Source organism: Chaetodon auriga, chromosome 22 (genome assembly GCF_051107435.1).
Source record: "Chaetodon auriga isolate fChaAug3 chromosome 22, fChaAug3.hap1, whole genome shotgun sequence".
NCBI lineage: Eukaryota > Metazoa > Chordata > Actinopteri > Chaetodontiformes > Chaetodontidae > Chaetodon > Chaetodon auriga.
Window position 1 is genome coordinate 13,030,226 of NC_135095.1, and position 27,249 is coordinate 13,057,474.

At 45.6% G+C, this 27,249-nt stretch overlaps 2 protein-coding genes across 5 annotated transcripts in view; both read left to right on the forward strand.

Moving 5' to 3' along the window:
* The window catches only part of sema3aa (sema domain, immunoglobulin domain (Ig), short basic domain, secreted, (semaphorin) 3Aa), a 37,835-nt gene extending 25,133 nt beyond the window's left edge, over nt 1-12,702 (forward strand). For all 4 annotated transcript variants that reach the window (XM_076721847.1, XM_076721845.1, XM_076721844.1 and 1 more), the window contains 11 exons: nt 1,991-2,133; nt 2,268-2,382; nt 2,468-2,537; nt 4,861-5,005; nt 5,130-5,349; nt 5,906-5,997; nt 6,358-6,399; nt 6,623-6,780; nt 8,507-8,574; nt 8,668-8,816; nt 9,883-12,702. In XM_076721847.1, coding sequence (XP_076577962.1) covers nt 1,991-2,133; nt 2,268-2,382; nt 2,468-2,537; nt 4,861-5,005; nt 5,130-5,349; nt 5,906-5,997; nt 6,358-6,399; nt 6,623-6,780; nt 8,507-8,574; nt 8,668-8,816; nt 9,883-10,599 — 1,919 coding nt within the window. In that variant the 3' untranslated portion in view covers nt 10,600-12,702. The remainder of the gene's footprint in view (nt 1-1,990; nt 2,134-2,267; nt 2,383-2,467; nt 2,538-4,860; nt 5,006-5,129; nt 5,350-5,905; nt 5,998-6,357; nt 6,400-6,622; nt 6,781-8,506; nt 8,575-8,667; nt 8,817-9,882) is intronic.
* A 10,309-nt stretch (nt 12,703-23,011) lies between these two features.
* The window catches only part of pcloa (piccolo presynaptic cytomatrix protein a), a 55,948-nt gene continuing 51,710 nt past the window's right edge, over nt 23,012-27,249 (forward strand). The window contains exons 1-2 of the mRNA XM_076721948.1: nt 23,012-23,493; nt 25,409-26,501. Of these exons, the coding sequence (XP_076578063.1) occupies nt 23,282-23,493; nt 25,409-26,501 (1,305 nt within the window). The 5' untranslated portion in view covers nt 23,012-23,281. The remainder of the gene's footprint in view (nt 23,494-25,408; nt 26,502-27,249) is intronic.

The window sequence follows — 27,249 nt, forward strand, 5'->3', positions numbered from 1 at the left end:
GTTTTCCTGAGAAAAAGAAAGTTGATCTATGTTTTTGTGATTTTTGTCACAAAAAAAGTTGTTCATGTTCTCCTTGAAATCTAGTGTGTAATTTAATTTTGTACTGTATTATGCTGGGTTTTGTAACTGTAGTCTGCCTAAATGTCTTGCCTTTCCTTGATTTTTTAAGAGGCCTTTGGCATCTACAAACTGACAGTGGAAGCTAATAGTGTTCAGACTGCAAAACCAAGATAACATACATTTTCAGGCCGCGCAAACTCCAACAAACTTTACTATTAAAATAAAAACGGACACTTGTGGCCTGCATAAGCCTCAGATATTCAGTAAAAGATGTAACCAAACACTTGTCACTGACCAGTTTTGGAGAGAGAACGCCACAGACTTTTCAGCAGACTTTGAAGCATTAAAATCTCTCACAAGCCTCGAGTCTCCAATCATTTCCATTCATGTGCAGACATCAGATATCAGAGCCCATTCACAAAGTCACTGGATTTGCCTGTGCTAGTAAGATTAGCACGGCAGTGAGGGTTATTGACTGTGCAGTCTGTCTGGCTATCTTTCGGCACCGAGGACTTAGGGAGCCACAAAAGGTCAGTTTGAACCTTTCCCTCAAGCTGTGCCATCCCTTTTTCCCCTCTTTCCCACAGAACTAATCCGCTCTCAGCTGTTTTCCTGTAGTGGAGTCAAATTCCTCTCAGTTCCCCTCAAACAACCCCTCCTCCCCAGCACCATCAAAAATCACAAACACTGTTCTCTGCAGTGCTGATTGCAGTGACATATCAATAAAGAGAGAATTAAAGAGGAGAAGTCATTGTTACCCCGTTAATCCCCATCGATCTTTCACCTTGTTCAAACAAATACGCCAGGGATTGTATCCATCCAGCCCGGCAAAATCCAGCTCTTTCTCCACAAAGGGGGGGATTGTAATTGCATGGATTACTGGGATGGGGATATTCTATTGAGCCTTTATCAACAAGGTTACATGGTACTCAAATGTAACAAGAGAGAAACTTGGGAATGAATCCTTAATAGCAGTCGATTCTAGAAAGGATTTAGGGTTAAATGGTAGCTTTGGCTTTGCTGGTTCATGCAGTTTATTTACACATCTCTTCACCCTTTAATGCCCTCACACTCAGCATTGAGGTTAGATTAAACCTCGGCTGAATAAAGTGGCCTTTTGTTGGGGATTAAATGAAATGAAATGGCTGGCGACGACGGCAGAAGCCTGTTTTTGCATGTAACCGCGTGCAAGGTTGAATTTATGAAGGTGTAGATTTAATGGCATATTCACAATAGAGGTATGAAGCGTGTGTGGGGTACACATGATTCATACCAGAGGTCTCGCACCCGCACAGTGCTTATAAATCTGCTTCCCACTTTGGCCACACTTGACTTTTTCACAGCTACTCTATATCCTAAACGGCCACGGAGGCGTAACATGGCACTGCTTGTTTCTCTCCAGCTAACCCCCCGAGCTTTTAGACACAGGCTCGTTTTAAGCGTGACGACGCCTCAGTGACTGCGGCCACTTTTCCTCAGTCCCCTCTGCCCCCTTCCAGTCAGGAGAGATCCCGGCCCCGAGGCCTCGGCCTCGCCCGTTTAGCTTTGATTTCCTCTTGCGCTTAAAAGTTGAGATAAATTTATTCACGCGTTACCCGGGACAATCAGAGCCATGTGTGGCTGTGAGGATGTGGTCTAGAGACAGGGGTTATGTGGGATTTGGACTCAGAGCGCTCACTTGGGGTAAAGTCAGATACTGTAACAGCAGGGTGTAAAGTGAATGGCTGTTATTACTGAGCCGTGACTGGAGAATATCACGGGGGATTGGTTTCGGAGGTGTAAAATAGGGGTGAGAGGATTGCCATTCGGGCAGGAGTTGGATTGTAAAAAAACACGTTTGTGTAAGGGTGTGTGTGATTCAAGCGTGTGTGAACAGATGTCTGTGTACAGTGTTGTTTCTCTGCTTTATGTGCTTCCTTTTTTCCTCTAGACCCCAGGTTCATCGGCGTTAACCTGATCCCAGAGAGCGACAACCCTGAAGACGACAAGATCTTCCTGTTTTTCAAGGAGAACGCCATGGACGGAGAGCACACTGGGAAGGCTACCATCGCCAGGATAGGACAACTGTGTAAGGTAACAACACACAAACACAAACAGAATCCTTATCGCAGATTCATGATCATTTCTCACCTTTCTGCATGGATATAATACACGTTTACGCCAGAGGCTGCAGAGATGCATTCATGTTTTTTTTGTTTGTGTTACAGAATGACATGGGAGGTCACAGGAGTCTGGTGAACAAGTGGACCACTTTCCTCAAGGCCCGGCTAATGTGTTCAGTGCCCGGGGTCAACGGCATTGACACACACTTCGATGAGCTGCGTGAGTGTGTTTGCTTTATTTGTACGCGAGGAGAAGTTGACCTCAAAGACTCAGGTCTCACCTTCATTTATTCTCGCATTTACAGAGGATGTGTTTCTGATGAGCTCCAAGGACCCGAAGAATCCAGTTATCTACGCCGTATTCACCACATCCAGGTACAGACCCGCTCAGATCTTTTCATGGTGACCTCCAAAACGTGTCTGCAGAGACTGAAAGTCCCAAATAGCTTGAAAGACACCGGCATATCATATTTGTTTTGTTGATTTGTTGCTAGGAGATCAGAGGAAGCTGATATATATTCAGTCGGCGAGTGTTCTGGACAAGTTATTTCCTCTGAATTTGAAAAACACACACGCTTCATATCTCCTTTCAGGAATTCTGCCTTTTCACATCCTTTATTCCCTTTATCTGTAATTTCCTAAGCACTTTATATGACAAGGCGGGATGCGAGCAACTGAGCGTGCCCCCGTCAAATTCCCAGACAGCGCTCCTGGTCCCGTAATCCACTTACAGGTGTCTTATGGCTGCTTTCCCCTCGCATGATTCTCCTCCCCACGTCTCAGATTGGAGATTGCTTTTAGCCAATTCCCCCGTTCCCCTGCTACCTGTCCCCCTTTTTCATTGAAACCTTGGCAGAGCCTTGTAGGGAAATCAGATTATGGAGCAGGAGGGAGCGAGAGAAACACGATATTCACTCAGCAGGAACGCACGTCTCTCCCCTGGCCGCCGCCCCAGCCTTGAATGGGATTTTCAGAGGCCGGGTGTGGCTCTATTGAAGCATGTGGAGAGGTGAAGGCTCGGGGCAAAGGCAGATAAGCGAGTTGAAATGGCACAGATGGTGGCACTTATCGTGATGATGATGAATTTGCATTTGGGAAGGAGGAGGGGGCATCTCGTGGCCAGTAGTGTCTCTGACTGGCTTTGAAAGGAGGACAAACACTTCACCATCAATCACCACTAATGATAAGACAGGCTGAATAAAACGGCGGCGCAAGCTAACGCGTACTGACAGGCGCCTCGCATCACTCGGCCCGTGTGGCTTTTCTCAGCTTTCTGGAATGCATTCAAAGGAAGAGGTCGGTGCACGGTGGTGGGCGTGCACCTACGTCCCCGCATGTGTGCCTGTACTCAGTCACACACACACACACACATGCACGCTTTAAAATTCAATTATGGGGCATTGAGGAATTAGAGTGGTTTAATTGGTTTTCTAAGTGGCCGGTTTTCAGAGATGAATAGAGCAGAGATTCAGAGGGACCGGCTTTTAATATCACTGCTTAATGAGGCACAAAGAAGCTGCCACTGACAGATCAATGTTTGATTGTGCCCCTGTTTGTGTGCGTACGTGCATTAGTGTGGGGTTGGCTGAATTTGTGTGTCCTCTCCCTCAAACTGTGTGTATCTGCGCAAACACATGTTCGCCCTTCTTCTTAAGCGTAGATATTGGAGTGTCTTTTTTTGCCCCTGGAGTTAATTGAATTTCTCTGTAATTAACATTTTCAAATGCTAATCCATTCATCTTCCACGCTTTAGCGCGTACTGTCGGGTGCGCGTATGCCAGCCACATCCCTAATTAGTCTGATACAACTTCCCATTGCAGTCAGCAAGACAAAGGACGTCCCGAATCTTATTGAAGCATTTGGTTCCTGCACATGCGAGAGACTTGCTGTCCAAATTCAAATCTGCCATCTGTAAAATGTGACAAAAAGCTGATGAATGAGCGGCGAACATAAAAACAAATAATTACAAATCTATGAAATGGTGAAACAGATCCCCCTTTTATGTGGTCAGTGATGAACAGACTTGATGGTGCTCAGAGATTTAAACAGCCAGCTTACTTTTTCACAGCCTCCACGTGAGCATTTTAATAACTCCTTTGGAATATGTATATCATGGAATATTCCTGCGAAACTCCCAAATTCTCCACTTTAATGAGTCACTGCTCAAATTGCTGTCTTCTGGATGACCTGGGACAGAGCATGAATTCAAATAAAATCCACATCATCTCCCCGTTTTTTTGCGTGATTGATTGACCTTGCCTGCTTTGGACCTCGTCTGGCGAGTGAAAGCGAAACCCACCCATCTGGCTCGAGCGAGCGCTCACAAAACATTGGAGGGGATTTCAAATACGCTCTGAACCAGGTCTCCTGTTTTGTTGGTGGTGTGCCCAAATTCCTGTCTGTTCTCAAGAGGCTGGAAGCAATCAGAGTGAAGTTCCAATCTGTCATTCCTGTACTTAGGTAATGACAACCTTGCTCCCCTCCGTCTTTGTGCGATGAAGGGTCATTTTGTTGTCTTTCTTCAGTATTTCACAGGCTCCTAATCCCTGTCTTGTGAGCGACTGTTTCTGAATCCCTTTTGTTGGTCTCTGTCATCTTTCTTCGTTTCACCGCTCTCTCACTCCCTCCATCTCTTCATCCTTAAACGCTCTCTATCGTTTCATCTCTCACCCCTTTTTCTCCGTCTCTTTCTCCTCAGTAACATCTTTAAAGGCTCAGCGGTGTGTATGTACAACATGGCAGACATCAGGAGGGTTTTCCTGGGACCCTACGCCCACCGAGACGGACCCAACTACCAGTGGGTGCCTTTCCAAGGGAGGGTGCCCTACCCCCGCCCTGGCACTGTGAGTCTCCACAAACAACGTCCACACATGCAGTGATTTTACAAGAATTTAGAGAATGAAACAATAATCACATGCTGTCAGTTATCTAAAACTTGCCTGCCTTCCATTTTGGTCTGGTTCTCAGTGTCCCAGTAAGACTTTTGGAGGATTCGACTCCACCAAAGACCTCCCAGATGATGTCATCACCTTCGCCAGGGGCCACCCAGCCATGTACAACCCAGTGCACCCGATAGGCGGGCGTCCCATCATGGTGCGGACAGATGTGGACTACCAGTTCTCCCAGCTGGTGGTGGACAGAGTGGAGGCGGAGGACGGACAGTATGATGTCATGTTCATCGGGACAGGTACGCAAATTCAATCATTTGTGCTTCAATGTGTATTTTCCATGCCAGGGTGGTCCGCTAAGAAAGCTTTTTATTCACTCATCAACACACGTTTTTTTGGACAATTTATTGAAATCCCTCACAGTTTAATGGTATTTAAGATGAATATTAGTGTTTTTATGTACTTTCATTAAAACAAAAGACACTTTAAACAAATTTTAATGTGATTTGTGTGACCATACAGTAAACAAGGTCCTCTTGCTGCTGTATAAGTACAGTTCAGAAGTGTGAAGAGAGAAAATGAGCTCTGATAATGCACCACTTCAACTTTATTGTTACCTTGAAAGAAATTTGGTTGTCAGCAGGGTTTTATAGATTTTTGTGTCATTTTTTTATTGAAAAAAATACATTTTTGCCCATTTTTTAATATTGAAAATAAACAGATATCAACTAAAAGATGAAAATATTGACTTCACAGATTCAGACTTTTAACAGTGCATCTCAAATAAAGATCATTCATACATGATCAAACAGCCTTGTATACACACACTGAATGTGAACGTCTGTATTCTTCCAGACATGGGCACGGTGCTGAAGGTGGTGACGATCCCCAGAGAGAGCTGGCATGACCTGGAAGAGGTGGTGCTGGAAGAGATGACTGTCTTTAGGGTATGAAAAATGAGTGTTAATAACAATTTATAAAGCTGATGCATACTAAAAAAAATAATACACATGATGTCCATAAATGTGGTAACAAATTCTAATAATAGTCTAACTGAATTCAGCATTCAGGACAACAGTATTGTCTCATTTAATGTTCTTTCCTGGTTTCTTTTCTGTGACCTGTTTGCTTGGTGGGTCTACACTCTTTTGATGTGTGAATGGATTAGACTGATGTGGGCTTGTGCTGATCCCTCCTTCATGCCCTGTTGATGTTGTCTTTGTATGACTTTCTTTCTTCCTGGCGCTATTGGGAAAGTTCCCAAGTTGAAGGTAGTAAAGCAGCTGCTCTGTATTTGTTTTGTGCAGGAGCCTACTCCCATCACTGCTATGGAGCTGTCCACCAAGCAGGTAAAGACTTGTTTTTTCACACATGATAATTTATCCGAAGGTTGTTGACAGGCTACAACTTTAAGCGAAATAAAAAATGTGAGATCCTCCGGGCCTTTAAGCAAACACCAATATCCAAAAACACAGATAACTAATAGATATTTTCTTTTTACCAGATCCTTTCCGACTGAGCCACGCAGGAATATTAAATTTTTACGTCCTCCCTTTTCTTTTGCTCCCACAGCAACAGCTGTACCTTGGCTCGGCCCTGGGTGTATCGCAGATGTCTTTACACCGCTGTGAGGTGTATGGGAAAGCTTGCGCTGAGTGCTGCCTGGCCAGAGACCCGTATTGTGCCTGGGACGGCACCGAGTGCTCCAGATACTTTCCTACCGCCAAGAGGTAGGGGCATGCACGCACCAAACAAATCTTTGAGCTTTATTTATCCTCAGAGGGTTTGCTGAGCTTGCATGCTTTCTTTTAGCAACATCCTGCCTTTGTGTTAATGCAGTCACACGCGCTCACACCTGGGAGTTATCAGTGCACCTGCAGTCTGCTGTTTTGGTCGACTTTAAATGCTACGCTCAAGGGCATCTCAATATACAACCTTGTTTCTCTGACCTCAGACCTCCACTGGCCTATTAGCAAGTGCTGTGATTCCAAAAAAAAGAACACGGATACACGGTACGGGCCAAGACACCCAAACATGGAAGTAATCTGGAGTCAGAATATGGCACCAGGCACAAAATACAGTCGTTAAATACACTCACACACAGACTCATTCCAAGAGGCACAATCCACCAACCTGGGTTATAACTTCTGCCAGTAACAGTTGTTCCGAGCTGTGAGCCCGTCACCCTTCAGCCAAGATGCACACACACACACGCAGCCATAAAGAAACGCGCATGAATCTACATCAACACAAGCACACACACACTAAATTATAGCCAACAGGAGCTGTCTGACCGCTTCACCCTGCAGCCAGGAGGTATGAACATACACACCCTCAAATTACCCTCTGCTGTATCCAGCGGGATTAGGCTGACCACTACAGCCCTCACACACACACACACACACTCACACACACAGTGTACTACACCCCTGCATCTCATTCATCCAGAACTTCTCACACCAGCAGAAGTAGGCCAGTGGGTATACTCCAGCTTGGCAGGGTTACAGAGGAGGTGGCACACCCCGTGGTTAAGGCCAGGACCGGCTCCTCTCAGCTCTCCTCCGCACTGCAAATATTTTCCCTCCCAGAATGAGAACCAGACTCCCGGCCCTGCACGTGCTCAGACGGCCAAAAAAGACAGGAATGTTTAGCCCAGGAAGCACACAGAGGAGGGACATGTGCGAGAAAGAGACAGAAAGACGAGCGACCGAACATGACACACACAAGTGAGGAGGAGAGGATGTCAGCGGCCGTATTTTTTATGCAGAATTCACGTAGTGACCCTTTCACTCCATCTGTTTCCTTTTTACCTCTAACCGTTCTACTTTTTTCCTCCACCTCCCTTCTCTCCAACCCTCACCTCACCTTTGGCTTGCCCCACCTCTCTCTGCACTTTGATTTTTTTTTTACTGCGCCCATCAGAGACTTTAAATGTGAGCATGACAACTCGGAACAGAGGAGACACATTTGCAGTCAGTCAATAAAGCCAGGCCATGAAAACACCATCGCAGTTAAAAAAAAAAAAAAAAAAAGAAAGCGAATGACACAGAGGACAAAGAGTGGGGCTGCTTTTTAACAAGGCATTTCAAGGGCGGAAACAATACTGTACGTGTTTCATAATTTCAGCTCATCAGAAGGAAATGAAGCACGCTGTTTCATTGCTCGGCAGGTTTATGTCTCTTACGCTCTGCCAGGGTTAGTTTTTTCTTTTTTTTTTTGTGGCTGGTGTGATTTAACAGTGGAGTTGAAGGTTGAATAAATACCCACTCACTGCTCCTGGAGCTGAATGTGGATTCGTCTTGGCTAACATTGCCCCCTAGTGGCTGAATTTAAACAGTACAGGGAAGAGAGTGTGATCATTTCTGGTCTGCTGGTGGAACATGTGCTGCTGAAATTGTGAGTACGTCCAAGCATGTTTTCACTGTTTTCACAATTAACTTTCATTGTTCTTCTCAGGAGAACCAGACGACAGGACATCAGAAACGGAGACCCTCTCTCCCAGTGCTCAGACCTTCAGCATCACGGTACCTGCACGACTACACACACACACACACACTCTTTCCTCTTCTTGCCACACACTTCTCATTCATCCTGTCTGTGTGTTTCGGTCCGAGCAGAAGACATGGACGGCCTCGGAGGCAGCGTGGAGGACAGGAGTGTGTATGGCGTGGAGAACAGCAGCATGTTCCTGGAGTGCAGCCCCAAGTCTCAGAGAGCGCTGATTTACTGGCAGCTGCAGAGGCCCAACGACGACCGCAAGCAGGAGGTGTGTGTGTGTGTGTGTGTGTGTGTGTGTGTGTGTGTGTGTGTGTGTGTGTGTGTGTGTGTATGTGTGTGTGTGTGTGTGTGTGTGTGTGTGTGTGTGTGCGCGCAGCAGGATGATTGTAAAAGCCACACATTGCAATTTGGACCACAGCTCTATTTCACACTAATTAAATTTCAGCAAAGAAAACATCCCTCTGCTAAAGACCACATCTGTCCTTCTCTGTCTGTGTTATCATGGGACGACCTCTGACCCCTTTGACCTCTCACCTCAGTGACTTAGACAGGGTGGTAACCATGTGGGTGTGGTTGTTTAGACTGACTTTTGACCCTTATGATGTAACTAATCACTCTTGTCTGACTCTAATGTGGTTGAAGGCGACAAAATACAACTCAGGGAATCCGGTTTGAGTAACAGATCTGTGAGTTTGGACACTTATCAGACACAAATCACTGTACAGCGACCATCAACTCACTCACTTCAAAACAATAGACATGGGTGCCTTTTTCACCGTAGTTTGTACTGAATCCACAAATCCAAATTCCATCTTGCAAATTTGTGGACTGGAGCCTCGGAAACTTAAAAGTGCCCCTTCAGTCAGAATTGTGCAGAATGATAACACAAAAAGCCTGTTTTCACATTTGTCTGCCAAAGATGGAAAACTTCTCTGTGCTCGCCTTCAATCTGTGTTCAGACATCCTGTTTATGTACAAGCATAATTTGGATCCAAATTGTTTGGGCGGACTTACAGAAGTGTGATGTGGAAACTTCCTCCAGTGCTCAAACACTGGGGATGGATTTTTAGGAGACATCTTGTCTTCAGTAGTGAAGCAAATAAAAGAGAAGGACAAATTTGCTGATGCTAATTGAACTTTTTCATAGAAATAGACACAAATATCAGACATCAATTTTTATTCCATGCAATATTTTATGTCCTCAAACAAGTGTGGAGGGGATCTTAAAGTGATAAATAGTTCAAGAAACTCCAGTCCAGACAGGAACACACGTGTTTTTCTAATTTCTTGCTCTTTATTTATATCTTGGTCTTTCTCTCTCTATCTTTTTTCAGATCAAGCTAGATGACAGGGTGCTGCGTACAGACCAGGGCCTGCTCATACGCAGCCTGACCCAGTCCGACACAGGCGTCTACCACTGCCAGGCTGTCGAACATGGCTTCATCCAGCCTCTGCTGCGCCTCAACCTCCAGGTCATCCCCACCCAGAAACTGGGTGACATCCTGCCTGGAGCAGGAGGCGGGGCAGGTCACTCTGCAAAGCACCGGCTGTGGTATCGAGATTTCCTGTCTCTGCTGGACCACCCAGACCTCAACAGCGTGGAGGAGTTTTGCGATCGAGTTTGGAAGAAAGAGCGCAAACAAAAGAGGGTGAAGACGCCCAGCGGCAACGGTCAGGGTAAACCCGACAGCACTGGCGCTTCCAACTCTGCATTACGGCCCAAAGCTCCCAACACCCAGAAGCAGCAAGCCAGTCCACCGCAGAGCAGGCCATGGCTCCAGGCCGGAGCTCCGACAGCGGAAGGGTTAGCACGGAACCAGAATACCCAGAAAGGTCAGCAGAATCTGGGCATGTTGAGTGGCCAGGCTCCCAAAAACGTCCAGAAGACACAAAACGGCCAGAAGGGGCAGGGCGCCATGGCTGGTTCTCCGGTGGTGGGGGGGTCTCGGGCGAGCAGCCAGCACGCGGCCAAGTGGAGACGGATGCAGGAAAATAAGAAAGGACGCAACAGGAGGACCCATGAGCTTCAAAGACCCCCACGTAGCGTTTGAGGAAAAGCACAGAGATGCACACATGCAACCAGATCTACACACACAAGCACAACCCCCCCCAAACGCATCCACACACATACACACAGACACATTCTATAGATTGTGTATCCAACGTATGATTCAGTGACCTCGTCATAACAGCAGAACAAAAAGCCCATCGACGAAACAGCCACACACACCTGTAGGTAGAAATACATGAACCGCACTCATGTCACAACAGCGACGCTCTCATTCAAAGACACACACACAAATAACCTGTGAAGAGGACAAAGACGAACAGAGGACTGAAAAACTGGAATGCATACTGTAAATGTGTGAGGACACGGCTGGTTGCCTGGGATACTGCCTGGCAGACACTTCAACCTCCTGTACATAAGCTACTAAAATAAGACTGGGACAAAAGTGTTTAGTGAGGTGTTTGTTGGTGAGCAGATGGACTTAATATGCTGAGAGGACAGTTGTGGAGACATTAATAGATACACAGACATTCACGGAGGCAGAAATGATGCATTGGCTGCAGCCTGCTGCCCTTTGACCCGAGCATGTGAACTGCAAGATAGCGTACATGGAATGGAATAAAAAAAAAAAAAACTCTTATTTTGGAGAACTGTTTGAGGTGAGAAGAACCTCCCATCTAGTCTTTCAAGTCAAGACGGACAACAGCAGCCCAAAAGGAGAGAAAGGAAGGGTTGCGATTGACCTCGAGGCGTGCCCAGCGTGCACCGGTGGCCCTCATGTCGTTTCAAAGCAAAATCGAAGCATTGTCACGTGCAAAAACTGCAGAGTCGCGGTGGAGAGGACGTGCTTCATCATCACCTCCTCCGCCTGAGGCTGGGAAAGCATCGTGCATGTCGTTGTCAATCAATGTTTTAATAAGCTAGTTATTTTATGGAATTCTAGAGGCTTTTTTTTTTTACACCCTACCTAAGAAAAAAAAAAAGTTACATTTTTCTTTTATATTTACTTTCCTTTCCAGACCAGTGCTTCTAATTTCGGGGGCGAAAAAATCTCAAGCAGCATCGTAGACTCATTGTGCATTATCCCTTCTGCTCTCGAGGATTCTGTGTAAGTTATTCTGTTGTTGCTTTTTCTGGGATTTCGAGAATCTGGGCACGAATTCCAGTTGTAGGCTATGCTAAAAACCCAGTCTGAAGTAGACTGCCAGTTGTTTTGTGTACATATATACAACAAACTTTACTCTCTGTGTATATACAGTACATATACAGTACAAGAACACCACTTGATTATTATTTATTGCTCATTGTTTTGTGAAAGGGTTGCATTTATTTTTGATATTATGGTATTTCTGGCTCATCAGTATATTGGAGAAACAATGGCAACAGCAACTTAGAAAACATTGATGGACCAACTGGCTGAAATTGTGTCAAGGAATCCCTTTTTGGGGATAAAAGGGTTGAAAACGACTTAAGTTTAGGAGCTGGAGTACAGGGGTTTGCCTCATTAACTGAATCCCGCTAACGATAAGCACAATTTTGTCTCTTTTGACTTTCATAAGTGTTTATTTTTCTTTCTCCCAAATCCATCCGACATGTCTTTATTCATCCAGTAGCCATTATGTGTAAGATAATTCCCCAATCTGAAAAACATTAGCTGTGAATCTCTGTAAGAAATAGTGGAGAAAAATGTTAAATCTAGTCTGAAGGAGAAGACACGTTATACTGCATGTGAATGCTACCTACAGTAAGTGCATCTTTTTTATCGTCTCTTTATGTGTTTTGTGTGAGAGGTAAAGTTCCCTTAAAGCAAGGTGTGAATTACTTCTGTCCTTTTGCCAAAACAGTGATATTAACAACTCATGATACTCTGGCCAAAACTGTGTAAGATCCAAGCTCCTCGATCTTCAGCAATGGTTCCCCCTTGTCTCCCCCGTCCCCGTAATACATGACAAGAGTAATGTGTCAATGCAATAAATTAGAGCAGGTCGTGGTCTCTACCAAAACTCCAAAGTTTGGTGTGTCCCTGATTCGGGTCTCTCCCTCAGAGTTAGAAAAGCGAGAGAGCTGAAAGTTACCGCTGCTGTAACACAGTTCTTCCTGGCATGCATTCAGTTGTCTAAATAAACATCTCCGTTACAAAAAGAAAGTCCCTTTGTTCTCATTTCAGTCAAAGACCTTCTGCACACCAGCCTCACTCCTACAGCATCACATGGTCTGCAGGGGGAAAAGACTTCTGTAACAGCTATATTTAGAGAACTAACAGGAAAAGTTTCATTAAAAGCCACAAATGTCAGCGTCATGGTGGTACTCCAGGATCAGTCGCCAAGGTTGGATTCATCCTCTGGGAACCATGAATGTCTGCACAGACTGAGATGAAATGTGTCTCAAATCATCATCAGCAGCGCATCTTTCCAGAAACACTGTCCCGTTACCCCTGATAATGCTGTCAGCAGCACGCAGAGTAATTCCGTAAATGAAAGCTGATCCAGTGGTAATTTATCACAGCAAGCTCTTTGGCTTATCCAGAACAATCATGACTAATCAACCTTTTTCACAGCAGACACTGTGGCACGTCACGGCGGGGGAAAGCACAGGTGGAACCGATCATTTCACAAACGACTGCAATCCATTTAGGCGAGCTAATTCCGGGGTCCAGGCATCGCGCTTGCCGGCTCCCTGGGACACTTAATGGAACCGAGACATGAAATTAGTTTCACCTGTGCTTTTGAAAATACCTGCTGTTAAAAATGTCTGTTGTGGAAAGCTGGAAAGCTCAGTGCGTGATTTTTGAAATGAATTGTGATGCAGAGGCAGAAATAAGATAAAGATAAACTATCACACAGCCACTGGAGGTAAGAGATACGTGTTGTTGTTGGAATTGTAATTAAAGTTTACAGAGAAAACACTTACTTAAAGATTCTGTTACTGCTCAATAAATACTGAAACATGGGCTGCAGAGAAAATGACGATTCTCACAAAGAGCCACCAGAGGTCGCTGTCGTCCCACTGCCTCTCAGCCGGCCTGTCACAGCCCATCTTTTTGTGACATCTTGACATGCTGTGATGTTTGTTCAGAGCAGCCTGCCTCTCGCGGTCAGACACGCCGGGCCTGCCTCAGAAGCCGCTCGTGCACGCCTGCATGTCGACCTGAAGTGATTAGAGCGCCGCAATCATGTCCCCTGCCCTCAAGTTTCACACATGTTGTGAACTCGCTGGGCCTGTTACCATGGTGACTGTCCTTGAATGTCCTGTGTGTCTGTGTGTGTGCGCTTGTCTGAGCCTTCAAAATACACATTTTTAGCAGTAGAAAGGGGCTGTCTTGACCATTATGTTGGAAGATTTTATTGCTATTATTTGTCCTTTGCTTCAGGGGAGCTTCTTCACTGTCTCAAGTACTTTCTTCTTCATGTCCCCAGACTCGTCTCTACATCAGCTCCAAACATTAGCTGCCACGGGATGCATTCAGCACAAGCAAATTCAATTATTGTTATTACATTAATCAAATCAAGTGTATTTATCCATATTTTGAGTTTTCCCCTTTTCGTCCCAGTCTGAAATGCGTGGCACCATATTTGAGCAATTCTTAATGGACAAACTACATTTGAGATTTTTAGAATAAAGTCACAATATTCAATAAAAGAGAATAAAGTCATAAAATATTCGGACTTGATTTCATATTCTGAATTTTTTTCTTGCATTCTAGCTCGTCTTCTATCCTCAGTACATGTGTAATATGTGCGTATACGTATCCAGAGCTCCTCACGGCCCCTGAGAGTCGGCTCTATGCAGAAGCTCTGACTCATTCCTTCTTGCCCAGAGCTAGCCCAAGGGATTGTGGGAAATCAAGTCTGTGGGCAAAGAGAGAGGAGGAGATTTAGGTCAATGGCAGGACAACACACCAGCAGACTACCGGACTCACTGTTAGTTACCCCCTTTCTACCTTCACCACCACAGTGTGTTGAATATGCAGACTCTTTAGCTCGTTTCCCTTCAGTCTAAATGTTGCCTAAATGTTCTTCATTTTGGCCTGAATGTCTTTCATTTCACTCTCCATCTCCCTCATAATCTCCAGCTCATCTCCCTCCTTTGACCTGATGTTAAAACATCTGTAAAGCTCTGAGCCTCCACCACCTCCATCCAGCCTTTTCTGAGTAAACTGCTGTGAAAACATACAGGAGAACTCGTAGCTGCAGGCTTCGTAAGTGTGCCACACTGTACAGCAAAGAATCAATATGTGCATTGCACTAATCTTCAACTGATCCCATAATTAGGAACCCTGCAGGTGAGTGGCAGCTGCCTCAGAAACCATGGCAACCAGGGAGGGATCAGATTCAGAGCAGCCCTCCTTGATGACAGATGACATTTTCCATCAAGACTGAGCCCCACTGAGCCGCAGCCATGTTCTCCAGCAGCAGCAGCAGCAGCTTTCCTCCTCTTCCTCCTCACTGGCTGCATTCATCGGATGGTCAACACTGTCTAGAAAAATAAATGTAAGCATGTTTTGTGTTGTGGCACATTTTCTTGGTAAAATGACCTTTTTCCATTCTGCCCGTCAATATCTCATATACCGTGCATCGAGTACCAGTTTGTCTCAGCTCCAAACTGAAGTTTAGGCACCAAGACTGCTTCATTAGGTTAATGAAAAGATTATGGGTAAAAATAAGTATGTTACATTAACTTACATTAACATTAATTGAGCTACAGTTTGATTAAAGCAAGCAATTATATTTCAATATACATTTATCCAGACTAGAATAAAACCTCCTCTGCCATGTTTACCTTCATTTTCAACTACTAATCTCATAACCAAGCACCAAGTCTCCCTGCACATATATTCCTCAGGGTTTCACTGTATATTCAATGACCTCTGGGAGCACCGTTTCCCTGTCTGTTGTTAAGAAGCCGTGATTTATGGCTGTGATCCCGCCTCTTCAACACCGAGCTACAAGGCTGGAAGTCATAAACAGAGACGCCTGCACAGCCAGGCACAGATAAAGACTGACTCACACCACTTTGACCTCATGCACTCTCCATTCACTGATTGCTTGCGATTGATGAGGTGATCAATGACCTATTCCTGTCTGTCTCTGAAGAGAATACTGATGCACGCCGGGCTGCAGGGTTGCGTTCAAGGACTTGGTAAATCACCAAGGACTGCCAAAGCTTTCTGGTCCAAGCGTCATCTTGGTAAAGTTACAAGCCAAGAGGAAAAAAAAAAGATTGTATTAAAGCTGAAGCAGTGTTTGGAACATTTCCTCAGGAGAGGATTTTATGTAAGCCCCTTGTTTGCTTCATAATGTGATGTGTTTGTATATTTGTATGGACGTGCACACATTTGAATTTGCCCTCTCTGTGACTCATCTGTGTTCAGTCCAGCTGGACTCAAGGGACTTACCCCCTCGTTGCAAAGGGACGACGTCACTGGCTGTGACGCACTACCTTGACAACAGGTGTGTGTTGTTAATGATTCATGAACTGCGGGGGTGTTTTACAACTTGATTGGCATTCAAACCCACATTACTTTGACATTATCTCTCAACCCTTTCCTGCTGAAATGATCTCTTTTTGTTTCTGAAGGACTGCCCCGGTCCTCTTCCGCTACTGATGAATCAGCCCATTAAATCCTGGAGCAGCATCAGTTAAGATGTCAGCTGCTGTCAATTCACCAAGAGAAATGAGAGTGGCATGTGGAGTGAGAGTGGGAGATGAGGGCAGGAGGAGAAAACACAAATCCGTTACACTGGCGAGGCGGCTTTTGAAGGCTTTTTTTCAAATGCCATGTTTCTCCAAAGAAAATGACATACAAAAAGACACGTAAGTCAGACGTGTGCTGTTCTAAATGTTAATATGACAATTGAACATATCACCACCGGCAACTGATGAGCAGCAGCATTGTTTAGTTGCTGCTCAAGAGCTATACTGATATGAGAATATTTTCATAAATAGTTTGACATTTTGAGCAATATTGGAAAATGCCTATATGTCAAATATGGTGCTAGAGCCAGGGCGCAGTTAACTTAGCTTAGCATAAAGAGTGGAGACAGCAAGCCCAGCTCTGTTCAAAGCTAGCAACATCTGCCTACAAGCTATCATCGCTCATTAATTAGAAAAATAACGTAGTGGTTTTATGTATCAGGCTATTTCCTGGCCGGGAGTGGAAAGTCCCTGAAGTCTTTGCCTCTCATTGTGTGACGCTAAAAATGTTTATTTATGGGTTAAACAAATGAGAAAAACTGTGTTAATTAGTGAGCTTTAGAGGTTATGGTAGGTGGATTTTGGCTAGCCAGGCCCAACCTCCATTTCCAGTTTTTCTGCTAAGCTAATGGTTAGCTGGCGATAGCTTCATATTTAGCATTATCTTCTCAGCTGACTCTCTGTAAAGGTAATAATAATTAAGGTAATAATCTACAAGCATACCTTCTGCTGTTTTAAACCCCAGTTTAACTGTCACAAATGTCCTCCAGTGATGTGTTTTCATTTCTGGCAGCAGCTTGTGTACAAAGCCGTGTTAATTAGCACAAGCAGCCTCCATTGAGCAGACAAAGACAGTGACTGGTATGCTCTCAGGAATTAAAACTTCCAAAGACGTGTGACAGTGTCTGAGTGATCTCTGGGAAGTGCTGAGCGCCTTGTACCAGCTGAGAGGAAATCAGGGGTGTCACTCTGGTTACTTAGTTATATAACTCTAATTATAGATTTATTTGTTCTGCAGTAGTTGTCATATTCTCACCTCACCTTTTCCTCTGCACCTTTCACCTGCAAGCAGGTCATGCTGCTGTTACATCCATCAGCCACTAGTGTCTTTGGCTTCTGGACAGTGACCAGTAAATCCTATTAACAGTCATGTTACCAGTTAAAGTCTCCTTCCCACGCCCTTCACCCAAGCCCCATAACAACATCCTTGAGATAAATCCTACAGTCACTGATTTCAGATCTGTTTCACCATCTGAAAACGTATAATCTTCCCCGTTGAATCATAAAATCTCAGGACTGATCTGGACTGACAGGAGACTTAGAGGTGCACCTTCTTAAATCCACCTCAGTCATGACGAGGTGACGCAGATGAGGACAGACAACTGAGGCGCGTGTGACTCAGCTTCCAACATGATGGCGATGTTTTACACACTTCCCGTCATAAAACCGCAGACGTTAATTCCAGCTCTTCGTCAGTTCAGCGCACACAAACGTCTTCTCGGCTCTGCTTTGCGCTGCTGTGTGTTTGCATGAAACGAGAGGCACTTGTGTAACTCCGGCATTGTGTCGAGTCTCTGAATCAGACGCCTTTTGTGTGTCTTCGGGGAGCGAGGAACATTATTCACAGAGAATTCAGCTGGAAGGAAACTGCCTCCACATGCTAGGAGACAGAAATACGGCCTAGTTCTCAAATACTGCAGGGAAATAATATATGTTTCTGTAATGATGCAGCTTCTCCATCCACTTTCCTTGTTTGTGTTTTCTGGCTTTAACAGATGGTGGTGTTATGCCTTCTCAATGCAGCTCTCGGGGCCCGTTTGTGGCTGCTGTGAGGGAAAGTATTCTGAGGGTAAAATGTAGTTTGGCAAGAGATGAATAATTGATTTCGGAGTCTTTTTCTGCTTGTTTGTTTTGTTGTTTCGGTTGATTGCCAGTGAGTTAACTTGACCCTCAAATGCAGCAGCAGCAGGACTTCCTGTACTGTGCACACAAGAAAACAGCTTACAGTACAGAGCGGTGTGTGATTGGCCTATCTCTCAGAGGAAAAGAGGATTAGAGGGACCTCTTATGTCTGTGCACGAGTGTGTCTTTGTCTCCGTCACTGTTGGTGTGTTGGCAGCACCCAAGCACGCCTACCCGTGTACCGGCGCGCATGCATGTACCAGATAGTATGATTGAGTAAGGAGGGGAAAGCAGCCTCTGTGACTTTAAAGGTATTTTTAGTCCATGGTGTCTCGCTGGTCAGGAGAAATTGGCGTTGAGGGCGGAATTAGGCGCGTGCCAGGTTGCTAATAGGGATGAGAAAGACTCAGTGTTAATATACTAGAAATGAAACATCAGTTGCACCCGGGACCTGCCTCAACTCATCACACGCGTCTAACTTCAGTGATACCACCAGATACACACTCCTGCACACTAACGCTGAAGTGAAGGTATGTAATTCCTTTCCTGCCTTTTTTCTGGAAAGAAGGTGGATTATGGAGTTTAAGCTCTCGAGGGAAGATTCTAGTAGTTTGTTTGGAAAAGAGCTGAAGCTTATCGCAGGGGGAAAAGAGCTGTTGTAGAACATGAATGCCTCAGACGTATCGGATCTACAGGGAGGTCTTCGGTGAATTGTCTTGTGTAAATTGTGCAGCTTGTTGTGTTGAGGAAGATATCAGAGTACTTTAAAGGCACCGATCTCTGCGGCAAAAGACATTGTCTTTGTTAGTGTCTTTGCCTCAGACCCCAACTGTGTATTCAAATTTAATGAACACAGTGCAGTGTGTGTTATCTGGTTACCAGACTCAAGTTACGCTGGCCAGGCCACACAAATACATCTCACACAAAGTGTAAATGTCCAGGAAGGGAGTCGATCAATATATGTATTCAGAGAAAGTACAACTACTTATTTTACTGGAGCATTCGGATTTTACTTTATACTATTACTACGAACTGACACGTCTTTCATTGTTTTCTTAATCTACTGTATTTATCTGACAGCTGTATTCAATACATTTCTATTCGGAACCTCTGATATTCATTTAATAACAGTTCAAGGCCCAAATTGATATATAAAAAAAAGAGTGTCGCAGGCCTTTCTTTCCCCTTTTTTCTTCTTCAGCCTTTAAGTTGGGAACCTCTGGACTAAAGTACATAACTGAATATAAAAGCAGTCAAAATGCTGTAACACTTAAAGGTAACACAAGCTTAAGCATTTAAAAAACTAATAATGTCAAATACGAAACAATTTACTTAAAGACTTAGAGTAGACTTTTTGAAGAAGCACTTACTACTTGGACTACTTTTTGTTGATAATACTTGTGTGTATTTAATCAAGTAGGACTTTGAATGCATCCTAATCTCAGTAGTTTAGGGTTAGGGCTACTCGACCATTAGGTAAGTTTCAATATGAGATAAAAACCATCATTTTGTTTACTTCTTGACAGAAATGTGCTCAAAGGGCCCTGATGGCATCGTGCTAGTGCGGTTACTCTGTGTACACTGTATGCAGGTGTGTGTGTGTGTGTGTGTGCGCTGGGTTTGCACATGCCTCAGAGAGAGCTTGTCCCCGGGCCTTCTGTGTTTGATGTTGTGTGTTTACACCTGTGTGTATTTGTGTGACCGTCCGTCTGTCCGTCTGGGTGACTGCGCTTGCTTTGCATGGCTGGACTCAGTCAGTGTGTTTATGCCAGTGTGTGGGTGAGACACTGATAGAGGGAGAGAGAGGAGGGGGGAGAGAGGCAGAGCATGCATGTACGGCCTGCTTCCGCCTCACAGCGTCGAGACAATCAGGCCACGCTTCAGCGATCAGTGGGAAGCCGGGGAGGAGCAGAGCAATCGCTACACCACCATCGTTTATCACTGAGGACGGAAACCAAAACTCACCTCTGCCTACACAAACACAGACTGTACAGCAAGACGAGGAGGAGGAGGGACAAAGACTGAGAGGAAAGAGGGAGACAACTATCAAAAAATGAGGCATATCTATACATAGGAAAGCCGAGGAGAAGAAAAAGATATGTGCAGATAAAGAAAATAGAAACGGAGAAGGAGGACGGAGGTGGGATTCAAGGCCTATAGCTGCAACACCCACCAATGTCAACAGGATATTCACTTATAGCCATTTTCCCTCCTCTGCTGTATTAAAGGAACAGTTTGACACTGAAAAACTTCTTTTCTTTCTTGCTGAGATGATATGTGTGAGCTAAATATGAAGAGCTAGGCAACATTAGCTTAGCTGAGACTGGAAGAAGGGTAAAACAGCTGGCACTGTCCAAAGGAAATAAAATCTGTGGAGCTCCTCCGAAGCTCACTGCTCAACATGTCACACTGTGTTTGTTTAATCCTCGATGTTGTGGCTTTACTGCAGGTTTTGTGCCGTGCTACGTCTTGGCAGGGGGCCTTAACTTTCTGCACATAAACCCACATAAAAACACGTCTTTCTTTGCACAGCTAAAGCTCACCAGAACTTCTTGTTTTTGCAGCGTTAATGCTGTTTGTGCAAGAAATGCAATAAATAGAACAGCACATAATCCCCCTGTAGACAGAGCCAGGAGATGCTTATCTTAATTTAGCATAAAGACTGGAAGCAGGGGGAAATGGTGAGTTCTGGTTCTGCCCAAAGGTTCAAAGTATACCTACAAGCACCCCTAAAGCTCATTTATTAATAGCTTACATCTTGTTTGTTTAATCGATGTAAAAAAGTGTAAAAATGACACAGGGTTTGGGTTTTACACTTTAAACAAGCAAAACATTAGCTTTAAAGGTGCTAGTAGCGAGCCATTGGATGGAGCCACGCTTGCTGTTCCCCCCTGCTTTCAGTCTTTATGCTAAGCTAAGCTAACCAGCTCCTGTTTGAGGCTTCATCTTTGCTGTACAGATCTGAGAGAGGTGTCAGTCTTCTCATTTACATTTTCTTTTTACTTCATGTTTACAACATTTTGCTTGCTTGCATTCCCCTAATAATTCCAACTTTGCTTTTTTTTTTTTTTACCTAAAATTGATAGACAATTCACTGGTATTGAACATCTCACCTGCAGGAGCTGTCATCACATCTGAATTTAAGTTTTAAATGATGATCTGCAGTGCCACATGGTCCTTAATGCTTTTTTTCAGAAGCTTTTCCATGTAGTAAGAAAAAAAAAAAAAGATGGAGAAACATAAATACTGGCCTTAGGCTGCGTTCCCCTTGGTACAGATTCTGGTCACCCAGTCCTCCTCCCCACCGCTGCCCAGGTACTGAGGGCTCTGAGCTGGGTGCATGGAGGACACATCTGCCCCAGAGCTCCACAGTCAACGCAGCAAATGAGCACTCGCTGTCATATTGCAACACATCTGCTTGATGTACAGCCGAGCCGACGTGTTTTAATATCCTACTCGCTGGATCTGGTGACAGGGTGTGCATATTCTCAGTACAGCGAGGCTAAATATACTGTAGGTTCCTTCTGCGGCCATTTTCAACATGAGGGCTGATGTCATGCAATCACACTGTGTCATTTCGTTCAGGTTCATACACCGGACTGTATGATGCAACACACTGCAGCCTCTGTGTTGATTTATTGATTTAAAAATATCATTTCTTACATATTATATGATGCCATTTCATCACATGCTGTGTTCTCCATGATAACAGCTGCGATCAGCTCTTCACAGGTGGAGAGGAGATGGAGAATTCATTCATTCTATTACAGGCAGTCTGATTTCTCCAGCCCTGACTTGCACATTAACATATTTGAGAATATAAAAGGTTTAGTTGTAAAAAGAGACATCTTACAACTGCCAGATGAAACAAAAACAAAGCACATCAGTTATTCATGTTATGAGCCATCTGAAGACTTTCTCAGATCCCTTATCTGTGTTTTTTCATATTTTATGCTGGAAATCTCCCCTAAAATTAGATACGTTGCCTTTTGAAATCCTTCTTTAATGTTTGTTGTTGTTGCTCTGTGAGCTGAGTGGCTAGTAAAGGAAGAATAAAGATACACATAAAGTTACTGATTATACATAAAGCAAGAAAAGCATTTTTCTGATGCTGGGACACCTAAGACTATGTGGAGAGGTGTGATGTGTGTTAATACAGTCGCCTTTATATGAACTTCCACAAGCTTTTCCCTGAAGCCCTCTGATGCCTGACCCACAAGCAGTACTTACACCTCTCTCCTTCCGGTTTCCTACTTTACAATCAGAACCATAATTAAGGACTTAAAGAAAAGCCTCAGCGACCCCCTCTGTCCTCTCTCTCCCCTCAGCCTCGACTCTTTAAACAATCAAACCACATTTCAAAGACGCGTTCAGTTGAGTTAGTCCCCCTTAAAAACACATTTTCCTCCGCTGATGTCTGCTGATCACCTGTCAGGGGCGGGACATGCGCGCTGAGCAGCAGAGCCGAGTGGCTGCTGGAGAATCTGCGTCAAGACAACCAGCGTTAGATCGAGAAGAACGGAAGTAAAACAAGATTGGTTTCAGAGTAAAAGACTTTAAACGTTATATTGGCTGATGAGATGAATGAAGCACCAAGGTGGAGGAGTAAAATCAGCAATCTCGCCCAGATGTTTAAGGTGATGCCTGCAGACTCATTTCCATTCATCTGGTGTGCGCCCTTCATGGCCTATTTTTCGTGAGATATAACTAATTTGTATGCAAATATTACATTTTTTCATAAAGCTACTAATTGCAGGTCGTGCTTTCTGTAGTTGAGGCTTGTTTTTAGTTGCACAAACTGAATACCTGCTTTAATGCCGCTTAATCAGGATTTTATTTCGTAAAATCTACCGGAAACCGCCTTCTGTGACTGTGAGCAATAGTAAAACAGTGACCCCCCTCACGGAAAACTGTGGTAACTGTGGTGTACAGCTGCAGAGATGCGCGACACAGAAAAACAAGAAGAAACGAGGGAAATGAGAAGACAGCACGGGGAAGGGAAATAAACCATCTGAGATGCTCCGAGACACCGAGGAAGACCGTCTTCGCTGCGCTCTTTGGACATAAAAAACGCGGAGAGCGCTCGGATCGTGCATTGATCCCAATCCAGTGGACGGGAGGGGTCGATCATGGGGAACGAAGCGAGCCTGGAAGGAGGCGAAGGGCCGCCGCCTGGGCTACCAGAGGGGCTGGCACCTGACGGAAAGGGCGGCTTCGTCCGGGTCCCCGAAGGGACTCCAGTCAACCTGAGTGAACTCAGCGAAGAGGAGAGGAGGCAGCTCGCCGCGGCGATGTCAAGGGCGCAAGGCAGGCAGCCCGGAGGCGCAGCATCTGCACGAAGGCAGGGCGTTTTTTTTCTTTCTCTCTCCTCCATGCACTTAAAATACCCACACCGAGCAGGCATACGTGAGGCAGGAACGAGTGGATGTGTTGTGTTTGTGTGAAGCATCGTTTTCTACGGAGGCGTTCACGCCCATTTTTAATCCCCCCCCCCAACCACGCCAAGAAACTGGTCCGTTCTTAGAGCTCACCGTGGTGGATTATCATGAACATCTGATGATCTGCATGACTGAAAAAAGAGTCTGTGTCCCCCCTAACACAGCTCGAACATCTGCTGGACAGGTTCAGTCGATAAGAGGTCGTTTTGAACGTTGTGTGTCTGCTGCTTTTGCGCGGATGCACAAACGTGCGATGATTTTCTAGGATTTGACGGCTGAAATTGGTGCGAATTGGTGAATTGTTTGAGTCGGTTTGTGAGATCAGAGCGTAAGAGACACACCTCCAGTATTTGTGCGAAATTTTCGAAATGCCTGCTGGGTAAGAAAATCTGTCGTGCCCAGAGTTTTTTTTTTTTTTCCTCCCATCTGAGGGACGTCTTGACACCCAGCTAAACAAATCCGCCACCTTTGTCAGATGCCTCTTTCGTATTTGCCAATTAAACTGCTGCTAAACTGGATGTGAATCGCCGGATTTGCTCCACTGAGGAGGGGGAGGCAGAAAGCTGCCAGTGGAAACAATATGCTCCATGATGCTCCACATTTCCAATTCAAGTCATATTATCGAGAGAGAGAGACCTCCCTATCTGCTAAATTTACATCATGTGCGGCTAATTGGCTCCAATTGGGGGAGATCTGTTATTAATATCCGAGCTGGAGATGGGGGGGAGGGGTGCATCAATATTAATATGACTATAAATAGAACAGCAGCGTGAATGTCATCACTCATAGACTTCCCTCCTGCTGCTTTCTGATGTGTTTTTAAAGTAAAAGTCACATTTCAGCTCCTGCTGTTGAGTCTGGTCGCTGTCCGTGGTGCTGAAACACTCGCTGCAGTGGATTGGCCCACAGCGGGCATTGCAACAACACTGATTGTGCTGTTTGCTGGGCTCCTGCACTGTAAAGTCATGTGTTACTCGGTGCGCATTGGGAAAAACAATCAAATGCTGTATTCATTCCTGCATTAAACTTTATTGCAGTGGAATGTAATTTAGCTGAGGCATAAAGGCAGAAGTGGCAGGGACTTACAAACAGCAGCCGGAGAAACCAGCACGTCTGCACACATCATCACACAATAACAAAACATTAAGCAAACACCCCATCAGGCCGTTTGATGCTGCTCTCCGAGGGGCTAACGTCGACTTTCACGCCGGTGCCTGGCAGTGTGTGTAGGTTGTGTACATTGCTCAGCTTGAGCTAACGAAGATGTCTCAGCTTACCCCCGCAGAGCCGAGCATCTCCCCCTCCATCTCAATGATCTACACTCAGTGTCACTCAGTGGTATTCACTTTCCTGTCAGCTTTACTCGAAGGCTGCTGGCTCCACGTTCTGCGTTCACTGGTGTGTTGAACGGGCCCAGGGTCGCAGAGGGCTGAAGCTGTGGTCTTAACCTTTGTTGTTAGCATAATGAAGCTACAGTAGAGGCAGAGGCGTTAGCAGACATTGTTGTTTGAGATGGAAAAATGGTGAATGGATTGAAAAGAGATCGGATAGCATAGTGGGCGGTCACTCTAAATAAAAAGTGGTTGATAATTTGAATATTAATAGTCATATGGACAGAAACTTTGTTAACATCAGTCTCATGTTAGTGTTATTTCAGAGAGCCATTTAGGTAAAAGTCTTCATGTTTTAATGCCCGTTGGCCCCTGGCTCAGCTGAGAGTCGGTGTGCATTTATGAGCCGAAGTAAAGACAAACAATAGCAAAAACTCCAGTGCTAAAAAACCAAAAATGAATTCTGTTTTCTTTTTCTCTTCTCCAGACCTTCAGAATCTGATGCCCAGCAGCGTTCCCAGCAGGTAGGGGCCTCCAGGGGCCCTACAGGTCTCAGTAAGAGCCGTACTGTAGACGCCTTCAACCAAGGTCCGCCTGGCAGGCCCACACCGGGCCGCAGCCCCTCATCCCTGAGCCTCTTTGAATCCCGATTCCGGCAGGAGCCAAAAGACCCAGAGGCCAAGTCATCCGGCATGTTTGGCTCCAGCTTCCTCAGCGGGGCCAACCCGCTGAATGCTGTGTCGTCCATGACATCCTCCATATCTTCCATGGGCGACTCTGTCAACATACCCAAGTTTGGACTGTTTGGGGATGAGGAGGAGGGAGATGCATCTGCAACACCTGGGTCCAAACAGGGAGCAAAACCACCAGGCAAGGGCCCTCAGCAAGGGCCAGGTCCAAAGGCACCACAACAGGGAGGACCTCAGAAACAGGGTCAGGGCCCACCTGGACAGGGCCCAAAGCCAGGGCAAGGACCCCCTGGGCAGGGACCCAGGCAGGGTCAGGGACCACCAGGCCAGGGGCCCAAACCAGGCCAGGGGCCGCCGGGGCAGGGACCCAGGCAAGATCAGGGACCACCAGGCCAGGGGCCCAAATCAGGTCAGGGGCCTCCAGGCCAGGGACCACCAGGCCAGGGGCCCAAATCAGGTCAGGGGCCTCCAGGCCAAGGACCACCAGGCCAGGGGCCCAAATCAGGCCAGGGTCCCCCTGGCCAAGGACCCCCTGGGCAGGCCCCCAGGCAAGGTCAGGGGCCACCAGGCCAAGGACCCCCAGGGCAACAGGCCCCCAAACGTGGTCAAGGACCACCAGGTCAAGGCGCCAAACAGGGTGGCCCTCCCCAGCAAAAAGGTGGACCCCCGCAACAAGGACCTGGGAAGCCTGGACCCAAACAGCAAGGTCCACCAGGCCCCGGGCCTCATCCTGGTCAGCAGGGGGCTGCAAAGCCTGCAGGTGGACTCTGTCCACTGTGTAAGACCACCCAGCTGAACACTGGATCTAAGGACCCGCCTAATTACAGCAACTGCACTGAGTGTAAGAACCAGGTCTGCAGCCTCTGTGGGTTCAGCCCCCCAGACTCAGCGGTAAGACAGCGATTAGTTTTCTCTTTCGTCCTGTTTTTAAGCTGTTCAGCATTTCCTCAGTAAGGTCGACGGGAGCATTTCGTATGTCGCTGTCTGTTTTCCAGCTGATAAACATCCTGTGGTCAAACAGAACTCCAATAAAAGTTGAAATCAACATGATGAAACTACTTTGTGATACAGAGAGAGGAAATGGTCAAAAATGGTCAGACTGAATTGGAAACAGTGGAGATTACTGAAGATTGACATGTTTCAAATAGATAAAACAATAGAATTTCAAAATAACACCAAATAATCGAAGGTGAAGGCTTCATTTTAGCTGTGGAGCTGAATCCAGCACCAGCCTGTCAGCAGCATATTGCTGTTCTCAGAGCCTGGCGAATGGAGTGCATCTCCTGAGAGTGCCACATGATTTGAGGAACAGAGGGACCATATGGACCCGGGGAATGTTGATCAAGGTGACTCATGTCATGGCCACAGGAAGATACTGTGCCAGCCAGTGAGGACACTCCGTCACACATGGACGGTAAAATGCTGGTGGGCCATGATTACAGCAGCACAGAATGACTGGTTCCTTCTGCTCCAGCCTCTTCTGCAGATAGTACTCTGCTGTTTATCAAAATGATCAGTTCAGGAAGTGGATTTTCTTTGAATGCTGTTTGCAGTTACAGACCAGACAATGAAATGCAGCTGTTTATGATGGTGATGATGATGAATGAGCAGCATTGATTCATTCTTTCTTTCGGCAAAC